The 23,455-nt window shown below is 40.3% G+C and overlaps 1 protein-coding gene across 4 annotated transcripts in view; it reads right to left on the reverse strand.

The window, feature by feature from the left end:
* smurf2 (SMAD specific E3 ubiquitin protein ligase 2) overlaps positions 1-7,927 on the reverse strand; it is a 218,273-nt gene extending 210,346 nt beyond the window's left edge. For 3 of the 4 annotated variants that reach the window (XM_078571230.1, XM_078571229.1, XM_078571232.1), the window contains exon 1: positions 7,826-7,892. In XM_078571230.1, the coding sequence (XP_078427356.1) occupies positions 7,826-7,877 (52 nt within the window). In that variant the 5' untranslated portion in view covers positions 7,878-7,892. Of the gene's footprint in view, positions 1-7,825 lie in introns of all 4 variants that reach the window. The other variant, XM_078571231.1, reaches the window with a different exon arrangement.
* Positions 7,928-23,455: the final 15,528 nt, after the last annotated feature.

The following is a 23,455-nucleotide window of genomic DNA, read 5'->3' on the forward strand; positions in this document are numbered from 1 at the left end:
CTATATATAGAACATGCTGTCAGCAAGCTTGAAGAAATAACTGTGATCCTTCTACTCAACATGAAACTGACAATAACAAGGAATCATCAGAACCATTCAACTAAATTATTGTCCTGTATTAAGCTGCCAATCCTCTAAGAATTAATATAAATTTTACAAAGTAAGGTGGTGACTTGTTTTGGAAGCAAGAAAGTGAACTGCAATGTTTATGAATAGAATTAAGCTGATCGAAAGTAAAAGGCCCTTTTGATCTCATTCTTGCAGAATGCCAGCCCTAAGACCTTCCCTTTACAATCTTAAAACATCCACCTGAAAGACAAACAAATCAGTTTAACACCGTAACAGAAGAACACCACCATTAATGGTGTAGCAATCAAACAGTTCAATACAAGAATGATCACCTAAATTATCTTAGCGTTAAGGCTGAAATTTCCAAACTTACGCACCCAGAGATGGTAACACAACGAACTCACTAACCTCAGCCTTACGGAGGAATGCTGGCATTTTATGGTGCTGACACACCCTACAGGCTTTCTACTCAAGAAATATTTAATTTCTTTCAATGCTTTAACATAAATGTGTGCGTTAGTGAAATAACTGAAGAACCAATAGGCTACTCTATCAAATAGTATGATGGTTGTGCTTACACAGATAAATGGGTGGTAAAAATTAACAAAATTTATTTTCTCCCACATCTATAGACCACAATAGCTCAGCCTGCGGCAATTTATCTGCCAATTCCTTCTTCCATACCTTTTACCCACCAACATAGCAAAATATATAACAGAAACACATATGCGCCTATATGTATTTACCATGTTTATTAAAAAAAGAGAATCTACCCGACACACAAGGTGATAAACGCATCAAAACTACTCACCCATGAGCTTGTCATGGTTTAAAAATAAATCAAACAGCTGTACACTTACTCAAACCGTAAACAAGCGCTAGATCTAAACATGGCAGCCCCATTGCTTTTACTGCCCTGAAGTGTTCTGGACTGATAACTGAACAAAGAAAGTGCAAAACATAAGTTTCTGCATACTTAATCTACACAATGTTGCACAACACACAATAATTCCCACCTAAGATAAAATCAAGCCTATTTAGGCACGGCCTTCGTTCAGTGTCAGAACCCTTGCTCAAGTCAGAAGGTTGCGAGTTCAAGCTTCAATCCAAAGTCTTGAGCATATGAGTTAAGCTGGCATTTCAGGACACTGCACTGTCAGAGTTGCTGTCATTCTTTTATGCCTGTTGGGTCCTTGGTTGACGTGTTAAGCCAAGGACCTAACTAGTGCCATGAGATCTTTTACACTTGTCAGTTCTCTCAGTGTCATGGTCAACATCTATCCCTCAACTAACACCTAAAAAAAACAGATGGTCCAGTCAGTTATTTCGTTGCTTTTTGTGGAACCCTTGCTGTGCACAAGTTGGTTGCCATGTTTACTATCTCACAAAAGCAACTACGCTTCAAAAGTACATCATTAGCTTTAAAATGCTTTTGGACAGCCTGAGGTTACGAAAGGTGCTAAATAAATGCAAGTTCTCTCTTCTTAAAGCTGTGTGTGTTTTCATGACAAGTGGACACACTCTCCCTCTCCAAAAACCAAATCAGCTAAATAATGATTGTTCTCAGCAACTTGGGGTATTACATATTACTCAATACTCATTTAATTATTGTGTAACATACAGGAAGTTGGAAATAAATATTGTAGTAACAGGCTACATTTCAAATTGTTCATTGCACTCGAGGAAAGTCCATAAAAACTTGGTCGCAACTTGCTACAGATGAGTTATCTGTTCTATTTCACTTAAAGGAGTGAATTTCACTGCTTCATATCAGTATCTCCTACACTTTCTAATGAACTTTCTCTTATTTACAAAGCAATTCCTCCAACATAATGCTGTTTACCGTATCCTAAATGCAAGAGGAAACAAGCGTGCTGTGCAAACATATTTTATTTTGTACAGTATAGGTTTGTAAAAAGTAAATTTGCTATAAAAAGGAGAGTCTTGCCTTCACAAAGAATTATGCATTAACTTTATTACCCTCTAACTTTATTTCATTTCTGGGCATTTTAGTTTAAAATAATTAGTTACCCAAGCAATAGATTTGCTGGAGTAACTGAAATAGTGTAGTCATTTTAGTTCTGTGCATATTAATTCAACTCCCTCGATATCAAGCTGATAAATTCCTCCAAGCCAGTTCCCCTTCACTTCTTTTGCCACTTAGCATTTGAGCAATAATAATGAACCTATTTTTATTAAAAATAAGAGTATTTAATGGGGAGACTCTCTCTTCCAAAAAAAAAGTACACTGATGCAGTTTTCTAGCCTTAAAGTCCCTATGTATTTAAGTGGAGAAAAAAACCTCAAGACAAATATGGCCCGCGTCTTTTACTATCCCTTGTGCAAGTCAATAAATCCACAGCTTTTCAAAGCTGTTTAATACAAATTTACCAGCCTGCTGTCCATCACCTTTCATTATGATGTATCCAACAGCAATAAACCTTTAAAAGAGGAAACATCAGAACATTTTTTGTTCAAAGTATTCTCCCTTTCATAGAGAGAAAAAAAGACCTTTTAAAACAAAAACTCAAATCTATTTGTAGCAGGGAAACCCTCTTGTCAGATCTCCCACTCTGATGACAATTACAGGGAACTCCCCGACCTTTTCCATTATCAACAGCAGAGGACATGACTTCAAACCAGTCTGAGCTGCGCTGAAGCCACCCAACACCAGGGAGTCATGCTAAAGACTAGAGCCCGTGCTGAAATCTTTTCTGTACTTTAGTCAACTTCAGGCTTGAACCTTTCCAACAAATGGCTAGCTGACTGATTTCCTAAGCTCTTCCCAACACAAACTGCAATTCATCCAGAACTCATTTGCCTGCATGCTGTTCCATTAGACTCAAATTGAGTCCATCTCCCCTATCGTCACCAACTTTCACTGGTTCCAAACTTCAACCCTTGCCCTTTATTCTAATTCCTAAAATTGCCTTACTTGAACCAACATTTGCAAGCTTCTCTAACTTAAATCCCTGCTCTCAGGTTTCACTCACAAGTCTGAACTATTGTGCGTCATTGTCCCCACTACATCATCAGGGCCAGGCCCTCCAGTCATCATGGACCTGCTCTCTGGAATTCTCTTCCTAAACCCATCCACCTTGTTAAGCTTTCCATAGCTTCAAAATCCTCCTCAAAACCTACATCTTCAGTCTTGCTTTCAATCACTTCCCTAATTCTCCCTGCAAGTTATGATGTGTCAGAATTATATCTCCACCCGCTCCACCATGAAGCACTTTACAAGGCTTTATATAGAACAAAAACAAGCAAACAGGCAGTTCAGCCTAACTAGTCTGTACTGATGCTTATCCTCCATAAAAAGCTGTACCAATCCCATGTGCCAAGTGAGTTACCCTATCCCTTTAATCCTTCTTCATTCAATCACACACTTAAGCTATTCTTAAAAGCTGATATCTTCATTTCAATCACCAACTCTGATAGAGATTTATCAGGCTGTGAAATGCAGTGTTAAGAAGTTTTTCTTGCTCTCTCTTCTGGATCTCCTATATTTCATCTAATTTTCAGTCCTCTTGTTCTATATTCTTCAACCACTGGAAAGGAAATTGTCCCTCCTGGAATTTCTGTAGGGGCTCAGATTCCCACCTCAACATGGACAGAAGATTAGCAGAAACCTCACAGAAAGAGGCCAAACCTTTACAACATTAAATGTACATTTGCAAGTATAACTTGTTTCCTGGAATTGGATTGTTATCTGAAAAGGAAGAATGTGCAGAGCTACAGGGTGAAGACGGAGGAGTGGCACTGAGTAAATTGCTCCTTCAGAGAGCCGGCACAATGAGTGACATAACGGGCCAAATGGCCTCCTTCTGTACTGTAACAATCCCGTGATTCTGAGAGTCAGGCGTCTTCAAACGTCTCCTCCAGCCCTGTTTGGAATGGGACCACACTAGGGTACTCGTCAAGCACAGAAAGAGATCTTTCTCTCAGGTCTCCATGTATGATCAGTAAGTAATTTTCTTTCATTGATTGAAGAAAAGACAATTTCTTCTATAAAAAAAGGGAGAAGGAAGTACTTTTGTACTTTGTACACAAAGTCCACCTACTAAACACTGCTTCTCCCATAAGTTCGTGTGTGTTATAAAATAGGGCAAATGATGAGTCGTGGCATGGTATCTTGCAAGATTCTGCACTTACAACCTGCCTGTAATATCTGGGCAGCAAATTGCATAAGTTTACAAACAATCCCAAAAGCAGTGGAAATGCCAGTTTTAAGTAATAAATCACGACCTAATTAAATATCAGAAACTCAGTTTTTACTGGAAAGCAAAAGAATTGAAACCATGCTAATTTTAATCCTCTCAAACCAAGGGGTACTGAGGCCAGCTGAAGTCCAATAGTCTACCTTCTAAACTCAAAGATTTTTAATTAAGATTTTTAAAGCTCCAGACAATTTTCTTCTTCAAATGTAGGATTTATTCTTTACTGGCATACAGTTCTATAGGCACTTGGAACCCTCCAATACATTTTATATGAGAGAGTTTGGACATCAAGTATTTGCAGGATATCAACTATCATTATCATCCTGTTACCAACCAACACGCATTTGCACACTTCAATCAAGGACAGTTAAATAGTAATTAGGTGCAGGAAATCTGGATGATTTCCCCCCTCCCTCACCCGAGGGACCTGAGGCCAACTGTAGTGTTCATACTACTTTTCTGGTTGAGATCACCTAACTGAGTAAAGGCTAGATAATGAACCTGGGACCCTCCTAATCCATGTGACTCACTGGAAAAACTTACTAAGCCACAGAAATCAACCATCACTCTTTTTGTTAGTTAAAACCCAAGGAGAATCTACTGAATATTTAAAATAAAAAATGCAATCAGAGACATGTATTTCTCACAAAACATTTACTAGTTTTAACTAAACTTCATAACCTGAACCACAGCTATATAGTTTCACAGGCTCTGTCAAGCATGTCCAAAAGTTGCACTTTTGCTCTAGCTCACCACTGTGGAAACTGTTTCTGTATTCTAACACTCAAATAACATCTTCTAGGCAAGTTAAAATAATGCTCTCCGCACCACAAAATAAGTTGTTTATATAGACCTCCACTTAAAACAAGAAAAATGTTTTTCAAATAATACTGCAACCATCAGTACTCAACCTCTCTGACAGGCTCAAAGTTGAAGACACCACAAGTTTGCACTGAGATGGGACACCACCCAAATTATATGAAGATCTGTAAATGCTGCCTGTGTCAAATGAGAGAGACATTTTCAAAAAAAAATACAAAAGATAAATCACCTACATATATGGATCAAATGATTTTACCTGACATCCTGCCTACAAGATAGCCTGAAATAGGATGAAGCTCTGAAGTCAATAACTTTTAAATGAAAGTGTTAAACCCACCAACTAGAATAGGTAGGCTGTGCTGTTTTAGCTATCATTCCACTAAGATGGGACAAATTTAGTTTCAAGAAATCCAAAGAAAAATACTATCAGTTTATCTAGAATAATATGTAACGTATGGTTAGACATCATAACTGGACAATCAATAGTAAATTTTCAACTTCTCCTCCCACTTTCATTCCCCCTCAATATTTCTTCTACTGCCCCTCCCATTAACACATTCTCAGATAGAAAGTGTACTTCAGAAACATTTTCCCAACTTCCTTCAATCGCACTCTGAACAAGCCGACTGAGATCAAGAATACAATAGTAAGACACTTAATATGCTTCTTTAAAAAAAATTAAATGGAAAACATGCACTCATTGTCAGAACTTTAGCACTTTACAGCTTAAGTATTTCTCTTAGATGTTAGTCAGTTCAGTAGAAGTATTCTTGCCAGAGCAAGGTCATGGGTTCAAGCCCCACTCCAAGAGACTTGAGGACATAATCTCAAAGATGAAATTCTACACTCTCAGAGTGTATGGATAGGAAGTCAAATCAAGATGCTATGTGCCTTCTCAGGTGTATGTAAAAGATCCTGTAACGCTAATCAAAGATGAGCAGAGGAGTTCGCCGGGTATCCTGGCCACCATTTATTCTTCAACCAACATCACCAAAAGCAGTAATATAAAAGCATAACTCTGCAGATGTTGGATATCTGCAATAAAAATAGAAATGCTGTAAATATTCAGGTTTCAGGTAGCATCTATGGACTAAGAAACAGATTTAATATTTCAGATCGATGGGACATTTCACCATTTCTATTGAAAGGTCATCGACCTGAAACCTTAACTCTTTCTCTCTCCACATATGCTGCCTAGCCTGCTGAGTATTTACAGTATTTTCTGTTTTTACACAGCAAAAACAGATTAGCGTGACATTTATCTCATTGCCGTTTCTGAGATTTTGCCGCTTGTGCATTTCCCTGCATTACAACAGTGACTAAACTTTTTTTAAGTACTTTTGGCAGTGAGAATTTTTATGCCTTTAGAACATTCCAAGGTACTATATCATTGCATTTTTTCTGAAGTGCAGTCACTGTTGTTAGTGTAGCACAGCCCAACAAACAAAAAATGAAAGACCAGACAATATGTTTTTTGTGGTGTTGGTTGAGTGAAGAATGTTGGCAAGAGTACATAGAACTCCCTACTCTTCTTCAAACAGTATCATGGGACCTTTTAAAGCACCTCTATCTGGCAGACAAGGCCTTGGATTTAATATCTCATCCAAAAGGTAGCAGCACCTCTTGATAGCACTCCTTCGGTACTGTACTGAGTTACATGCACAAGTATGTAATGGAACTTGAATGCACAGCATTCTTAGTCAGAGACGAGTGTGCTATCTCAGCCAAGCTGGCACACAGCATCACAATGAAAACGCTCTCAGAAGCATAGGCATAACACTCCCAATAAGCTTTTTTAAAAACTAAATACCTTTCAGCTATAATTTCCTATTTTGAATCATTGAACCATTATTCTTCCTGTAAAATATCAAAATTGAGGTGTAGCTATTTTGCCATAAATTTTGCCAGAAACTAAGTTCCAGACTAAAATAATGCAATCATATTTTCATTGTGGAAGTCCATGGACGTAGAACAAAAATATAAACACGGTGCAGTAATAACACAAGGCAACAAAAATAAACTTTGAACTGTTGCCAAGTTTGCTGTTACACTTCTTTGGAAGAGTGGGAATATGAATACGACTAGATTAATAAAATCCAGTGTGCTCTCTTACACGCCCGCACTTCCAAATTGTACACATTCCATGTACACAAAGGGGAGGTTGGGGGGGGTGGTGGTGAAGGGGCAGGAAGGTTGTTTAAAAGCCTCGTCACAGGAATAACCTCAACAGCCAAGAGTTTACTTTGCCAGGCCTAAAACGTATTACAAGCACGAAACCTACAACACAGAAACAGGAATTTCCTGGTTATAAAATCACCCAAAGGCACAACCTTTCTCCTTCACCCACCCCACCCTCTCTCCCCCCGCCCCCCACCAAAGACACAGAGAGAAAAAGATACATTTCAAAGGCAAAAAACTGCCAGTAAAAAAAAAACTCATTCAAGTTCAACCACTCTTTTGTAGAAAGTGTACAAATAACCTGACTTGTTATTTTGCCGCTCGAGGAGGGGGGGAGAGGAGGAGGAGGAAAGGTTGGGGTTGGAGGGGGGGGGAGGGAGGCGGTGGGAAAGAAGCAAAACACTGCTAACAAAACAATCTCTCCATCACAAATAATTGGGGAGGGGGGTAAAAAAAAAGGGAAGAGAAAGAATCAATTTAAAGCACCAGGTCTTTATAATGCACACGATAGATGTGTGCGTGCAATTCGCATAGCTTACCTGTTAGACGTAACTTGACCGGCCCGTTCCTCCTGGCTCCTTGGTTGGACATGTTTCCCGAGTGTTTGTGTTTTATTTATATATATATATATATATATATATAGCAGTTTATTTTTAAATTAAGTTTAGTCGCTGCTGCCGGTGTCTCCCCTCCGCCAGCGGCCGCCGCCGCCGCTTTTCCCCCCTTTCCCCGAGCGAACAATGATGGCCTCCTCCAGCCCGGTGGCCCGGATGTGCATAGCCCACACTCACAAACGGACGGCCAAAAAAAAAATCGATCAAAATAAAAAAACAAACACCATTTACCTCAGTAAAATTTAAAAAAAAAACTTTGCTCCTCCGACGCGCCGAAAAAAAAAATAAACTTTTCACTTTTCTTCTAGATTTTTCTCTTCCCCCCCCCTCTTCCCTTCCTCCTTCCTCAAACCGTCTCTCTCTCTCTCTCGCTCCCTCAATCAGTGCAACTAGACTTTCCCCCCTCTCTCCCTCTCTTCACATCTTCGGTTACAGCTCAGGGATGATCTCTTTGTCGAGGTATATTTGTTATCTATTGTTGCTGAAGGCTCATATCCAGTCAATTAATTGTTGTTCGGCTTTCTTCCTTATTGTTCAGAGTATTTCCACCCACAGAAGATCCACACACAAATGATGATGAAGGGTTGAAGGTTATTTTCCAGCAGCAAAAAAAGTTGTCGGTGATTTTTTTTTTTCCCCCTCCTTTTTAAGGCTGAAGCTTGTACTTTCCTTCCTCCTCTCCCTTTCTTGCTCTAAGTTCTGTTCTCGGGGCTACTTGACTGAAACCCAGAGCACAGCACTTGCTGACATCACCCTGGTGCACCCTCCTCTTGACAGTCCACAGCTCCTCCTGCTTGAGTCTCAGAAATAAGGCACTCGACAACTACCACCAAAAAAGCTTCACCAACTCTTTTAAAGACAATTCCACAGCACCAAAAAGTTCTCAAACGTGACCCAGCCATATCTGTTAAATCACCAATGCTTTACAACCCATTGTCCAGTTAAAAATACAAATATATCGGTATAAAATACATTATTGGAATGAAATCAACTAGTCATAGAATTATACAGCATCGGAAGTGACCATTCAGCCCATTATCCCTGTGCTGGCTCTTTTGTAGTTTCCCAATTAATCACAACCTCGTTGCTTTTTCCCCATAGCTGTGTAACATTTTGTCCCCTTCAAGTATTTACCCAATTCACTTTTGGTTGTTACAACTGAAACTGCCTTTCCAGGCAGCGCATTCCAGATCACAAGAAGTTGCTGTGTGTGAAAAAAAATCCTCAGGTTCTTTTGCCAGCCACTTTAATTCTGTGTCCTCTGGTTGCTTACCTTTCTACAACTGGAAATAGTTTCTCCTTATTTACTGCATCAAAACTATTTATGATTTTGAACAAATATTTTGTCTCTTTCTTCATGGTAGAAGACACTAAAAGCATCCCAAGAATAGTAGAAATTCAAGGGGAAAAGGGATGGAGGAATTTAAAACAATATTCATCTAGAACTTGAGTATTGCTGAAAAAAGACATGCTGTCAAAACTTTTCATCTCGCACTCATCAGGACAGATGCAAGAATACCAAATTTCAAAGGGAACAGCAATTTATACTGCATAACAAAAAGGGTGCTGATTAGTTGGCTAGCGGAATCTGCTTGGTCGAGACATTGCCATGAAGAATGAACCAGGGCACAATTATCCCCCAAGCTTTTGTTTAAATTCTTGAAAGTCAGGCTGACTGTGATTGGTTGAGGTATTGCCATGGGGAATGCACCAGGGAACAGTTGTCCCCCAAGCTTTTGTTTAATTGAAAAAATTTTTAATTGAAAAATTGCACCTTTTTCAATTAAGCAAAAGCTTGGAGGACAACTGTTCCCTGGTGCATTCTTCATGGCAATGCCTCGACCAAACAGAGTTGACCTGCCTTTTTTGAATTGAAACAAAAGCTTTGGGAGAACAACTGTTCCTTGTTGCATTCTTCATGGCAACAACTCAACTAATCAGAGTCCATTTGCCAACCAATCAGCGCCCTTTTTCTCATACAGTATAAATTATTGCTCCCTTTGACATTTGGTATCTTGCATCTGTCCTGGTAAGTGCAAGATGAAAAGATTTGACAGCATGTCTCGTTTCCCAGCAACAATCATTATTACTGGAGAAAAAGTTCTCACCAAATCAATAGTTCTAAAGACTGACAAATCCCCTGGACCAGATGGGCTGCATCTTAGGATCTTAAAAGAAGCGGCTGAAGAGATAGTGTTTGCATTGATTGTAATCTTCCAAAATTCCCTAGATTCTGAAAAGGCCCCAGCGGATTGGAAAACCACAGATGTAATGCACCTATTCAAGAAAGGAGAGGGATGGTAGAAAACAGGAAGCAATAGGCCATTTAGCCTAACATCTGTCACTAGGAAAATGCTGGAATCCATTATTAAGGAAGTAGGAGCAGGGCATTTGGAAAAATCATAATACAAACAGAGTCAGCATGGTTTCATGAAAGGGAAATCATTTTTGATAAATGTATTAGAGTTCTTTGAGGATGTAACAAGCAGCATGGAAAATTGGTACCACTAAATGTGGAGTATTTGAATTTCCAAAACTTTTATTCTTTCATGGGGTGTGGGTGATGCTGGCTATGCCAACATTTGTTGCCCATCCCTAATGGCCCTTGAGAAGGTGGTGGTGAGCTGCCTTCTTGAACCACTGCAGTTCATGTGTTGTAGATATATCCATGGTGCTGTTGGGAACAGAGTTACAGGATTTTAACCCAGTGACAGTGAAGGAATGGTGATATACAGTTTTTCCAAGTCAGGATAGTGTCTTGGAGGGGAGCTTGCAGGTGGTGGTGGTGCCATGCATCTGCTGCCCTTGTCTTTCTCGGTGTTAGAGATCAAAGGAGCCTTGATAAGTTGCTGCAGCGCCATTGTGCATCGGTGATGGAGAGAGTAAATGTGGTGAATGGGGTGCCAATCAAACAGGCTGCTTTGTCCTGGAGGGTGTTAATAAAATGCCATATAAAGGTTATTGCACAAGATAAGAGCTCATGGTGTTGGGGGTAATATATTAGCATGGATAGAGGGTTGGCCAATTAACAGGAAACAGAGTCGGAATAAATGGATAATTTTCAGGTTAGCAAACTGTTACTAATGAACAGCCACAGGGATCAGGCTGGGGCCTCAACTATTTACAATCTCTATTAATGACTTTGTGAATAGTGAATTAATAACTTAGATGAAAGGACCGAGTGTACTGAAGCTGAATTTGTTGTTGATGCAAAGATAGCTGGGAAAATAAGTTGTGAAGAGGACACCAAGAGTCTCCAAAGGGATATAGATGTGTTAAGTAACTGGGCAAAAAAATTGCCAGTGTAATGTGGCAAAATCTGCAGTTATTCACTTTGGACAGAAAGAATAGAAAGGCAAAATGTTGGCAGAGACTACAATGTTACGGTACAGAGAGATCTGGGTGTCCTTGTACACGAAACACAAGAAGGTGGCATGTAGGTACAGCAAATCATTAGGAAGGCAAATGGAATGATGGTCTTTATTGCAAGGGGGGGCTAGTATAAAAGTAGGAAAACTACAACTGTATAGGGCGTTGGTGAGACCAGACCTAGAGCATTGCAGACAGTTTTGGTCTCCTTATTTAAAGAGGGTTATACTTGCATTGGAGGCAGTTCAGAGAAGATGGTCTAGATGTAGGTTAATTTGCAGGAATGTCGGGTTTGTACATGATGCTGAACTGTTTCCGGCTGGACTTGATGCATTGGGGAATTGGGCCCTTGACTGCCAGATTATGTTTAACTTGGAAAAGTGCAGCATTATGCATGTGGGAAGGGTAAATACTAAGCATGCATACAGACTTCAGGGAAAAGCATTAACATAAGTTGAGAAAGAAAAAGACCTTGTCATTCTAGTGCATAAATCACAATTGACAATAAGACCAAGCATACTAATATGTCCTTATATAAGGCCTTAGTTAAAATATTGTGGCCAGTTTTGATCTCCTCACATATGGATAATATTGAGTCTTTGGAAAGGGTACAGAGAAGGCCCACAAGATTAATTTCCAGTCTGAAGATCTTAGTCATCAAGATAGTTTAAAAGAGCTGGGACCCTACACTTTAGGAAAGGGTAGGCATGGGGTGGTCTGATCAAGGTCTAGAAGATGATGTAGGGAATAGGTTGTCCTTGAGTAGAAAGTTGGTTGCTATTAAATATGTTACGAAGGACCAAAGATCACAATTTTAAATTGTATAAAGCCAGATCTAAGTTAAATGTCAAGAGGTGGTTCTTTTCTCAGAGAATGATGGACATCTAGAATTGGCACTGTACCGATGCATGTTCATGCATTGGATGCCAATGACTTAATTAATTAATTCCTTCATGAGAGCTGGAACTGTTTCCAGATAGGGTGGGAAAAAAAGGTAGACACTTCAGGGAATTCAAGGCCAAAGAGATCTCCTGGACTAGTTTTGATTGCCTAAGATGGTCAGAGAGGAATTTCCTGGATTACTTTCCACAAAATTTTCTTTTCTCTTTACCTCTCCCAGTATCTCACATGGTTTCAGGTGGTGGGAGTGTATATATTATGATACACAAGATATCATAAATATGTTGGCCAGGCCAGATGGACCAGAGGATATTTTTCTATCTGTCATTGCTTGTATGTTCTCTAAACAGCAGGGAGAAAAAAGTAAATTAATCTGCTCTGGTGGTGTTGATTAAGAGATAACTATTGCCTTGATACCAGGAGAAACTCCTATTTCATGGGGCCTTCTAGATCCACCTGAACAGGCAGACAAGGGCCTCAGTTTAACATCTTACCTGAAAGATAGCATCTCCATCATTTCCGCATCGATGTGTCAGTATAAATTTTGTGCTCAGATTCTGGGGTGCAGCTTGAACTTGTGATCTTCTGACTTAAAGGCAAGAATAGTACCACTAAGCTAATATGCGTATGTGACTCATAGTATTACAACAATTAATTTTATTAATTAAACACTTTCTTTAGTAACACTAAATATAGTTAGAATATTGATTTTTATAAATTGTGACAGTCTTTAAATGTCTTTGTCTTTTTAGAAAATGGCAAGCACTGTGCGTAACAGTGGGCAGAATTGCTCCAGTTTTGCACAAAGTGCGGTAATGGGTGGGAAAAGGATGATTTACCCACCGGCCACAATGGCGGGTTTTTGTGCCGTATTGTCCCATTCCTGGCGTGTCCCACCTCATTAATAATGCATTCATGGGAAACATGCCAGAACGCTGGCAGGGTGGCCTTTGATTCACCTGTCCCGCCATCACCTCAGGCCTTCAGTCATCCAGGTACCATATTTAAAAGGTGCCTCTGCACAGAGCTAGCACTCTCTAAGGGATCAGAAACTGTTACAAAGTCATGGCTGCCAAAGGGAGGAAACATGCTGCCCCCAAATTTAGTGATGCCTCCCTCGGGCGTCTACTGGATGCAGTGGAGGTCTATCGTGGTCTTCTACCCATGCTCTGGAGAGGGGGGTAGCAAGGTCACCAATCCAGCATGGGAGGCAGTGGTCAACACCAATGTCCTGCAAAAGAGGATGACTCCGCCACTCTCTTCTTCTTCCTCTCTGGTGTCTGTAAATCATGTGGCATATCGCTAAATCACCAGGCTCCATGATCCTGATGTTCCCCTCCTGCATGATCAAAGAGAGATGCACGGGTTAGCATAGGTGTACTAAGAACCTCTCTTGGCTAAGTCTGATAGCCCCTTCACGCATGCAGGAGAGTCCTGGCCACCACTTAGTTGGCCAGTGTGTATTGCGCTCATTGGCTGTCCGAAACCCCGCCCACCTCCACCCCACTCCACTTGACCAATTGGCAGCAGCTTCGGCCACTGGACTGCATGCTGTGCTCTCAGCTCAGGTGCAGGCATTCTCCTAACCCGCACTGCAAGGCTGTGCTGCTAGTTTGAACCACAATGAATACTGTCCAAACCTTAATACAGACATTGCAAGGGGCTGTGAGTGCCTTCACCAGTGACTGCACCATAGCCACCTTTTGCAAGGGGATTGTACAACTTGACCTGTTGGCCAATTGCTCTGCTGCCGCCTAAAACACACATTACTTTGCAGTCTGCATCCGAGGGGTGAAAGGTTCTGGAGCATTTGATGGCACTTTCATGCTTTTGTGTTGCTTGAATGGGCAGAAAAGCTTCAGAGACCCGATTCCAAGCCTGTCAATGGAGCTGCAACTGAACGGTCTCAGCTGGGAAGAATGTTCACTTTTGACAAGCTTTTCCAACTTCATGGCCCCAACCCCATGGCATGTGCTTGAGTATTTCCTTCAGTCTGTGCTGCTTTGCCCACCACCATCCCCAGCATGTGCTTGAGTATTTCCTTCAGTCTGTGATGCCTTGCCCACCACCACCCCCAGCATGTGCTTGAGTATTTCCTTCAGTCTGTGCTGCTTTGCCCCCACCCACACCCCTGGCCTGACCCGCACTGGAGCCCTTGTCCTGGCACCGCATTGAAAGCCAGCTGGGAAAAAGTGACTTGCCTGTGCTCCCCGCGAATGTGTGGCATCTTTCTTGATGTCCTATGGGTAATGCTCGGGAGCGCTGTGCAAGGTTGTGTGCCTTCACCTCTGAGTTCCCCTCGAAGTTCAGGTCGGCAGGTGCACGCCTTTTAGAGACAAATTGTGAAGTATGTCATTCTGAAGTCATGCCGACATGGGTGGTAAATTTGATTCCAGCAAGCAGGGCTTATAATTATATGCAAATGTATTAAAATGACGTTCCCGACATGCAGCAGCAGGAAATGCGGCCTGCCATTGACAGGTGGAGCATATGATCACAAATTGGTTTCATGACGGTTTAAAACCAATTTTTGGTCTTCTCGCCATATTGTTTCCTCCCAACAGGCTCGCCATGACGCCCCGACTCCAACAGGGCCAGAAAATTCCAGTCAACATATTTCATTCACGGCAATCAGTACTATATTATATAAAATATATACTACAAATAAATAATAATTTCCATATGTTGAGATCCGCAGCCACTAGAGAATGAGGGTGAGAGCGGCAGTACAATCGTTTCATATTGGAACAATTCTCTTCTTCCCTTTGGGAAATGGGTGGAATATCTAAACCAATAAAAATGTGTTATCCACAGAAAATGATGTAATGATTGATACAATTAGTTTTGTTAACATTTTAAACTATGTATGACAGCAGAAAGCCTTTAAATTGCAAAAGAAGATTAAGCACATTTTTCCAGTAAGGCGTCACCATGAGTAATCAAAAAACTGAGACAGATTTCTTTCCCTTTTCCCTGATGGTGATATGTAACGGCCACAAATCTGGTTTAAATCCAAAAAATAAAATAGACTAGGATTAACATCTTTTTCTGAAATGCTTGTTTTAATGTCGCTCTATTTATTTCAATTTTTTTATTTGTCCTCAGGACATAGGATCCTTGTCTTTGTAAACAGAAGCATGGCATACAAGAACAAGGAAGTTATGCTAAATTCAATGTTGTATAATTTTTTTTAATGACAAGTGAATCATAACATATGTCTATTTAAAAGACAAGAATGTTGTTCAAAGCAATAAAACTTGTTTACTAAAATTATAACTTAAAGGGGAATTATCAGCATTTTAAGGAAGGAAATTTGAATCACTTCTTGCTAAGATATTGCAGGAAGAGCTGAGGGTTATTTTCTAATTATGACATACAGACAGGTATCTGTCCTCATAAGCAGGTGACATCATCTTATCACCTAACTCATGGAGGAAAGTTCAAAAGATAGTTGAGCAACTTTCCAGAGTCTCTTATGTATACTAACTTTCAGTGGCAATTTCAGGCACTAATTGCCCATGCAGATTGAGGAACACCACTGATTATTATACATTTTTTAAAAGCCACATGCTCTAACCAACTTGTATCTTCTGTTGTAGCTGTTTCAAGCAGAAACCTTTAAAGCAGTTTGCACAATGTACTCAGCACACAAACAATATTGCTGGAACAAATATTGTTGCCAATTAAGTCTTTTGAACAGTGAACATAAAAAAGTACTAATGAGAAAAGTTATTCAACACTTCAGATTTTTGTAACACCGTTATAAGGGCAGTTTTGACCCACAGTGCACTGATAGTGTAGTTTGGATTGTTGATTGTCCTTGCAGATTTTCATGGACCAAGTGGCAAATTCCAGCCTCAGCCTCCTTGCTGATCTCTGGCTTAAATGTGTGCTGCTCCTCCATCATGCTAGGATCCAAACTGTGAGCAAGTTTGTTTTGTGAATCATTGCCTTCTAAACCCTCTGTCTTGCTGACCACCCTGCTGCACTAAAAGATATCTGATGATGACTACGGCAGAAAACTCGTCTGTGCTTGTCAGTACTAGGTGACTTTACTTTGAAATCTGGCTCTTTGTTCAACTGAACATCGCTTGTGACAGTGCTGCACAAATTTCTCATAGGCCTTTAAAAGGGCCTTAAGAAGCAAAAAACATTCTGTTTTAACTTATTGCTCATTTTCTTTTCGAATAGGAAAAATCCTTAGAGCAATGCTCAGAGTAAACGAATAGTCCATTGGCGCCTCCTACTGGTGCATTTACACAGCCTATTATTCGCTAAAATTAGAAGGCAGAACATTATTCCCTTTTAAAAATATATATTTTGCTCCTTTTGTTAGGGTTCTCCTCTACACTGTGACGAAGAGGGCATCTTGCTTCCAAGTTAACAAACAAAGACAACTCACCATATGGGAAATCACTAAAACAAATCTTTGACCTAATATCCTCATGATGTTAAGAAAATATAACCAAACTATCTTGAACACTTTTAAAACTTGTTTACAAGTGACAAGTCTCACAAACAATGTGCTTGTCGCCATTTACCAAATTCCCTCGCTCAGTGTCTTTCTGATCTCTCAATCTGTTCTGGTCCTCTCCCACAATAATTGCCATGCCTCACTGCATGTCTCTCTTCTCTCAATCAGTCCATTCTAACTCCCACTCTGGGACCGAGACTTTGAGTCTCTCACAAAATTGTCTGTGCCAGTTTCATTAATAGCTCATTATTCTCATTCCTTCGTTTCTATTTGTTTTTATGAATTTTCAATACTGTTTTCCACTCTGATTCCCTGTTACTGTGAGTCAAACATCTATGACCTTTCAGTAATACTGCCTTTCTACAATACAGGCATTCAGCAATCTTTTGAGCATATTCTGGTAACTAGATTTAGTACCAGTTAATTTTACTGTTTAACAGTTAATTTTTTGTCTAATTTGTACTCTGTACTTCAGTCCATGTTGACATTAGTCTCTGTGTGCTGCTGTCTGTCTCTGCGATTTGGATACTAAGAAAATTGTTTATTCTAAAAAAATATGAATCTCTTTGCACATTCATATGGTCTATAATCATCCCAGATATTAACATGGCACCCTTAGCAACCTTGTCCATTTTAGTTTTTGTTTACAGGGAGAGCATCAAATTATTGCCCCTGTTCACCATTTCCCTATTCTTGAATATACTTGTGCCATGCAACATCCTTAACTCAGTGACCCGGGATTAGTCTTCCCTCAATCCTGCTCTAAAAATGATCACTAGATGACTTTGTGGAAACCTGGTACCTCCCACAGTGGAATGATTGAACTCTGTGATTCACCATGTGGGGAAGTAATTGGCAAGAAACCATACAGTATTAATCTGTGTTCCAGCACATTAAGGAATGGCTGTGTTTTGCATCACATTGCAGAGGCCAGTATTTTTTTAAGTGGGTTGCAAATGATCAATATGCCTCCTCTTTTAATCAGTGCCTTTTGGGTGGCAAGTTTCTGCAAATTGTTCAATATTACCAAATCTTTCAGCATTGCCAAAGACAAATAAGTCTCTACATTACTAATGCACCAGAATACTTTACTACTCCCTTTACATAAAGAAAATTGCACGTCAGATGGAACGTAAATAGACTAAGGGTTGGATGAAGTATTTCATTCTGTAATTTGACTATATATGCTCCACTATATCGTTCTCAAATCATTCAAACAAATCCAGCCATTGGTCCAAAATGTTAGCACTCCCTACCTGAGCACATTGGATCACAGTGCTTGCCATTGTGACAGTAAAGGGTGCAATTTAAATCCTCCGCCTGCCACCATGCTGCTAAACTTAGAAATGCTTCAGTGAGGAGAGGTAAGTGATGGTCAGTCACCAAGAGCAGCATAGAGGTAAATGGATGCAATCCTACAGAGGAGAAAATTGAGGGCACAATTTAACCTCACTGAAAAAATACTTGTTTATATGTATGGAGAGTGAGGTGCCTATTAAGCCCATTGAAGTCAAATGCTTTCTTGTTTGGAAACAGTGGGGATTTTTATTTCCAAACAGTGAAAATAATGCTAATGAAAATTTCACAGAATCTGATATTCTACAATTCCATTTAAACATTTAAAGTGTAAATATAATTCCTCTTTCTCCATTTCTTCTCATTTTTTGCCTTCAATTGCCTACCTTCCCTTCTCATATGGTTATGACAAAATACTTTGAAAATAAAACAAGGGCTGTGGCCTTTGAAGCTTAAGGTGAATTTGATATGAGTGAAAGCTTTTTTCCACTGGTCAATTGATAACAAGGGCGTAACCTCAAGATTAGTTTGAAATGTATAAAGGGAAAGAAGTTTTTTGTATGAAAAGCTATTCGGAAATGGAATGCCTTAAAAGAAGTGGGCATTGAAAATGAATCAACCACGACATTTAAGAGAATTAGATAAGCGCTTGTAAAAGAAAAATATTAAAGTGGTGTATAAGGGCACTAGGACTTACTTTAGTTTCCTTGGCCTGAGAGGAGTTGTGGGTGTATAGGTATAGGTTTGAAATTTGGCTTTTTTGCCTCCCATAACTGAAAAAGCCTGTTGACTGACTATTAGGTACAAGAGTGAAGAATGGGCACTTGGTCAAGGTACTAAAGATTTACTGGCATTGTTGAATTGTACATATCAGTTGGCACCTTCAAATAAGAAGAAAAAATTTATATCTTTTGTTAATAGCATTAATTGTTGCCACTTATGATGTCACGATTAATAAAGACAGTAAGTGACTGAGTCATACAAAGATAAAGCTCCCAGCTTCAATCCAAGGTCCGAGCTGAGTCATCTCAAGCAATAGTAGGGGTACAACAAGTGACTGCAGCACCCCTAGGCTTTCATAGAAAGTTAACAGTGCAGAAGGCCATTCGGCCTGTCATGTCCATGCTGGCTCTCTAACAGCTTCTCAGCTGATCCACTCCCCTGCTTTTTCTTCCTGCAAATTTTTTCTCTTCAGATAATTAACCAATTCCTTTTTGAAAGCCATGATCAAATCTAATGGCGCCTCACTCTCAGGCAGTGCATTCCAGATCCTGGAGAAAATCCTGGATTCTGGCTCCTGATCACTCCTGTCAGAAAGTACTCACATATGGGCATCCAACAAAGATAGTGTTGGTTTTGACTCTTCTGCCCCATGTCCAAACAGTCTGCCATTACTCGTTTCTAACATAACTCAAAACAATGGTCATTTGGACAGGTATCAGAAGCATCATAGCCCAGCAGAACACAATCCTACAGGAGAGGAAAAAAATTAGAAGTGAAAAAAATCCTATGCCTATTTAATAATTCAATTTGTAATTGCTACATCTTCAGATGAAAGCTATGAGACATTTTTGAAACATCTGTTTTTAAATGCCTGTGGTTTATTTTCTATAGTACTTTTGAAGCTACATGTCTGCCCTCTGCTGGCCTTCAGAAATAGCATTTGGAGAACCCCCATTGCCCTCTATTGGGCTGCATGGAACGAATTAATTAATTAACTTGAATAATATACATTTAGACTCCTCAGATTTGGTTAAGACAAAAAAAATTACAAATTTTGATTGAGTCCATTAAAAAGTTAAGGTAGCAGATCTTAAATGACCCCTATTTGGCTGTACATTCCAAAAGCATCATAGGTTTGATCCCTAACCAAAGCTTGCAATTCTGACAAATTTAATAACCCCCGAATCCTGACGCTTGCAATGGCATTAACAGAAAAAAGTTACCAAAACAATAAGTTTTCTTGTAAGCAGTGGCATCTGTGAGATTCTCACGTGACAATAACGTCATGTGCGGATTGTGTGTGGAAATTTGAACAGGGAGAAATAAAAGTCCAGACTCTTTGCAGCAATTAACCCAGATTCAGAAGACTGTTGGATTTGTAAAGTGAAGTGGTAGAGCCAGAGGTAGTAATTGTTCCAATAATTATACATAATCAGATTTACGATGGTTGCATTCACTTCACTTGAAGAATGAGACATTCTTTAAGGGAGAAGAATGGGCAGCAAGCTGGGGCAAGCTGTGCAAAGCGAGTGTGCAAACAACTATTGGACGACTTGCTGTCCTATTAAAGATTTGGGCACGCATATTAAAACATAGTACAGCATTGACCTAAAGGAAAGAGCAAGCATATGACCACCTGCTGCACTAAACCAACTATAACTGAAGGCATTATCCTCTGATGGGTGAAACCAAGGTACCTTTCTTTCTTTGGTTTGAGTAAAATATTCTCAGACAACACTTACCATTCAAGATATTAATTCTTCACCTGGGTTTTAAGAGGCCTTGCAAGCATAATAACTTTATTAGTCACAAAACAGGTGATCTCTGAACATATGATTTTTCCAATGCTCTCTAGACTTTAATCTTCTACAAACTTCAACTCATTCAAAACAAGACGGTATCCTAACCCACACCAAGTCCCACCTATATATCACTGTCAGTCATTTCATACCTATATTAGCTTACAGCCCTTCCAATTTGAAATCCAGAATTTTGCTTTTAAATCCCTTTGTGGCCTCACTGCTCCATATCTTTGTGACCTCTTCTGACCATAATGAGAAGATGCAAAAGTTTTTTTAATTGTAATGTGGCAGGAGTGAATGATGAGAGCATTGTAGAGTGTATCTGTGATTATTGCCAAGGATTGATTTGAAACAGCTTAGAAGAATCTTCTTCGCAAAAGCTTCAAGATGTGAGCAGAGAGTTGCGTTTTTTAAAAAAGTTTGTGTGACAGAGCTAGCAATGAGATCCAATAACCTATTAACAAAAGGTGGAATCAAACAACAGTAAGTGCAGATTTCTATCCATTTTAAGAAGTTTGAAGAGCACTGATGGATTTCATACCCATTCATGGATGATGCCATTCAACTGTTCTTGAAGTTCACCTTCTGCATTATATCCTCGGATCTTTTCACCAAATCTGTCAGGTACTTTATTTACCTTTCAAGGAAAACTTTTCAAGTTCCAATGTGTGTAATGGCCCTTAATGGAATTTTTTTCATGAGAAGAGTAATTTTTAACATCTGTTGGCTGAGGAGTTTTTACCACAAAATCTTGACTATGTTTTGGTTCATTATACTGCTGACTGAATAGGACAATAGTGATGGGAGAAGAAAAAATAAATAAGTCAATAAGGGAAAGAACTTCTCCTATCCAATATTGCAATTAGGTGAAACTTAAATAAAATAGATAATATCCTACATAACGCCCCTGACAGATGGCTTATTTATTATTTCATGGGATGTGGGTGTTGCTGGCTAAGCCAGCATTCTTTATTGCTCATCGCTTAATGCCCTTGAGAAGGCGGTGGTGAGCCACCTTCTTGGACTGCTGCAGTCCATGTGGTCTAGGTACACCCACAGTGCTGTTTGGGAGTTCCAGGATTTTGACTCAGCAGCAGTGAAGGAATGGCAATATAGTTCCAAGTCAGGATGGTGTATGACTTGTAGGGGAATTTGCAATTGATGTTGTTCCCTTGCATCTGCTGTCCTTGTCCTTCGAGGTGATAGAGATCATGGGTTTGGAAGGTGCTGTCAAAGGAACCTTGGTGAGTTGTTGCAATGCACCTTGTAGATAATACACACTGTTACCATTATGCTTCGGTGGTGCAGGGAGTGGATATTGGAGGTGGTGGATGGTGTACCAATCAAGCAGGCTGCTTTGCCCTGTATAGTGTCAAGCTTCTTGAGTGTTGATGGAGCAGCATATCCAGACATGTGGAGAGAATTCCATCAACTCCTGACTTGCGCCTTGTAGGTGGTAGACAGGCTCTGGGAAGTCAGGAGGTTAGTTACTCACCATCGAATTGCCAGCATCTAATCTGCTCTTGTAGCCACAGTATTTATATGGTTGCACCAGTTCAGTTTATCCGCTACTCAGATTCTACATCCTGATCTCCTTAACCAAGATCATCTCTAACTATTGCACCAATGCCATCCTTGATCAACAGTGCTATCCCTTCACCTAGCTTCTTAAATATCATATACCCCTCAATAGTCAGGACCCAATCCTGCAGCCGTGTCTCTGTGATGGCTATCAGATTATATTTACTTCAATGTGTGCTATCAATTTATTGACTTTATGAATGTTAGTTTTGTCTTTGTTATCTTTGTAACATCTAGTCTTGACTAGAGGTATATTCTTAGATAAAAACAAAAAACTACTGCGGATGCTGGAAATCCAAAACAAAAACAGAATTACCTGGAAAAACTCAGCAGGTCTGGCAGCATCGGCAGAGAAGAAAAGAGTTGACGTTTCGAGTCCTCATGACCCTTCAGCAGAACTGAGTAAAGTTAGGAGAGGGGTGAAATATAAGCTGGTTTAAGGTGGGGGGGTGGGGTGGGGGGAGAGAAGTTGGGGGCGGGGGGGGCGGTGGTAGTAGGGACAAGCAAGCAGTGATAGGAGCAGATAATCAAAAGATGTCACAGATAAAGTAACAAAGAGGTGTTGAAGGTGGTGATATTATCTAAGAAAATGTGCTAATTAAGAATGGATGGCAGGACACTCAAGGTACAGCTCTAGTGGGGGTGGGGTGGAAAGACTGACAGGGCATTACAGGTATAGATTTAAAAATAATGGAAATGGGTGGGAAAAGAAAAATCTATATGAATTATTGGAAAAAACAAAAGGGAGGGGGAAGAAACGGAAAGGGGGTGGGGATGGAGGAGGGAGTTCAAGATCTAAAGTTGTTGAATTCAATATTCAGTCCGGAAGGCTGTAAAGTGCCTAGTCGGAAGATGAGGTGCTGTTCCTCCAGTTTGCGTTGGGCTTCACTGGAACAATGCAGCAAACCAAGGACAGACATGTGGGCAAGAGAGCAGGGTGGAGTGTTAAAATGGCAAGCGACGGAGGTTTGGGTCTTTCTTGCTGACAGACCGCAGGTGTTCTGCAAAGCGGTCGCCCAGTTTATGTTTGGTCTCTTCAATGTAGAGGAGACCACATTGGGAGCAACGATTGCAGTAGACTAAGTTAGGGGAAATGCAAGTGAAATGCTGCTTCACTTGAAAGGAGTGTTTGGGCCCTTGGACGGTGAGGAGAGAGGAAGTGAAGGGGCAGGTGTTGCATCTTCTGTGTGGGCATGGGGAGGTGCCATAGGTGGGGGTTGAGGAGTAGGGGGGTGATGGAGGAGTGGACCAGGGTGTTCCGGAGGGAACGATCCCTACGGAATGCCGCCGGGGGGGTGAAGGGAAGATATGTTTGGTGGTGGCATCATGCTGGAGTTGGCGGAAATGGCGGAGGATGATCCTTTGAATGCGGAGGCTGGTGGGGTGATAAGTGAGGACAAGGGGGACCCT

The sequence above is a fragment of the Cetorhinus maximus genome, chromosome 24 (assembly GCF_964194155.1).
Source record: "Cetorhinus maximus chromosome 24, sCetMax3.hap1.1, whole genome shotgun sequence".
NCBI classification, from domain to species: domain Eukaryota; kingdom Metazoa; phylum Chordata; class Chondrichthyes; order Lamniformes; family Cetorhinidae; genus Cetorhinus; species Cetorhinus maximus.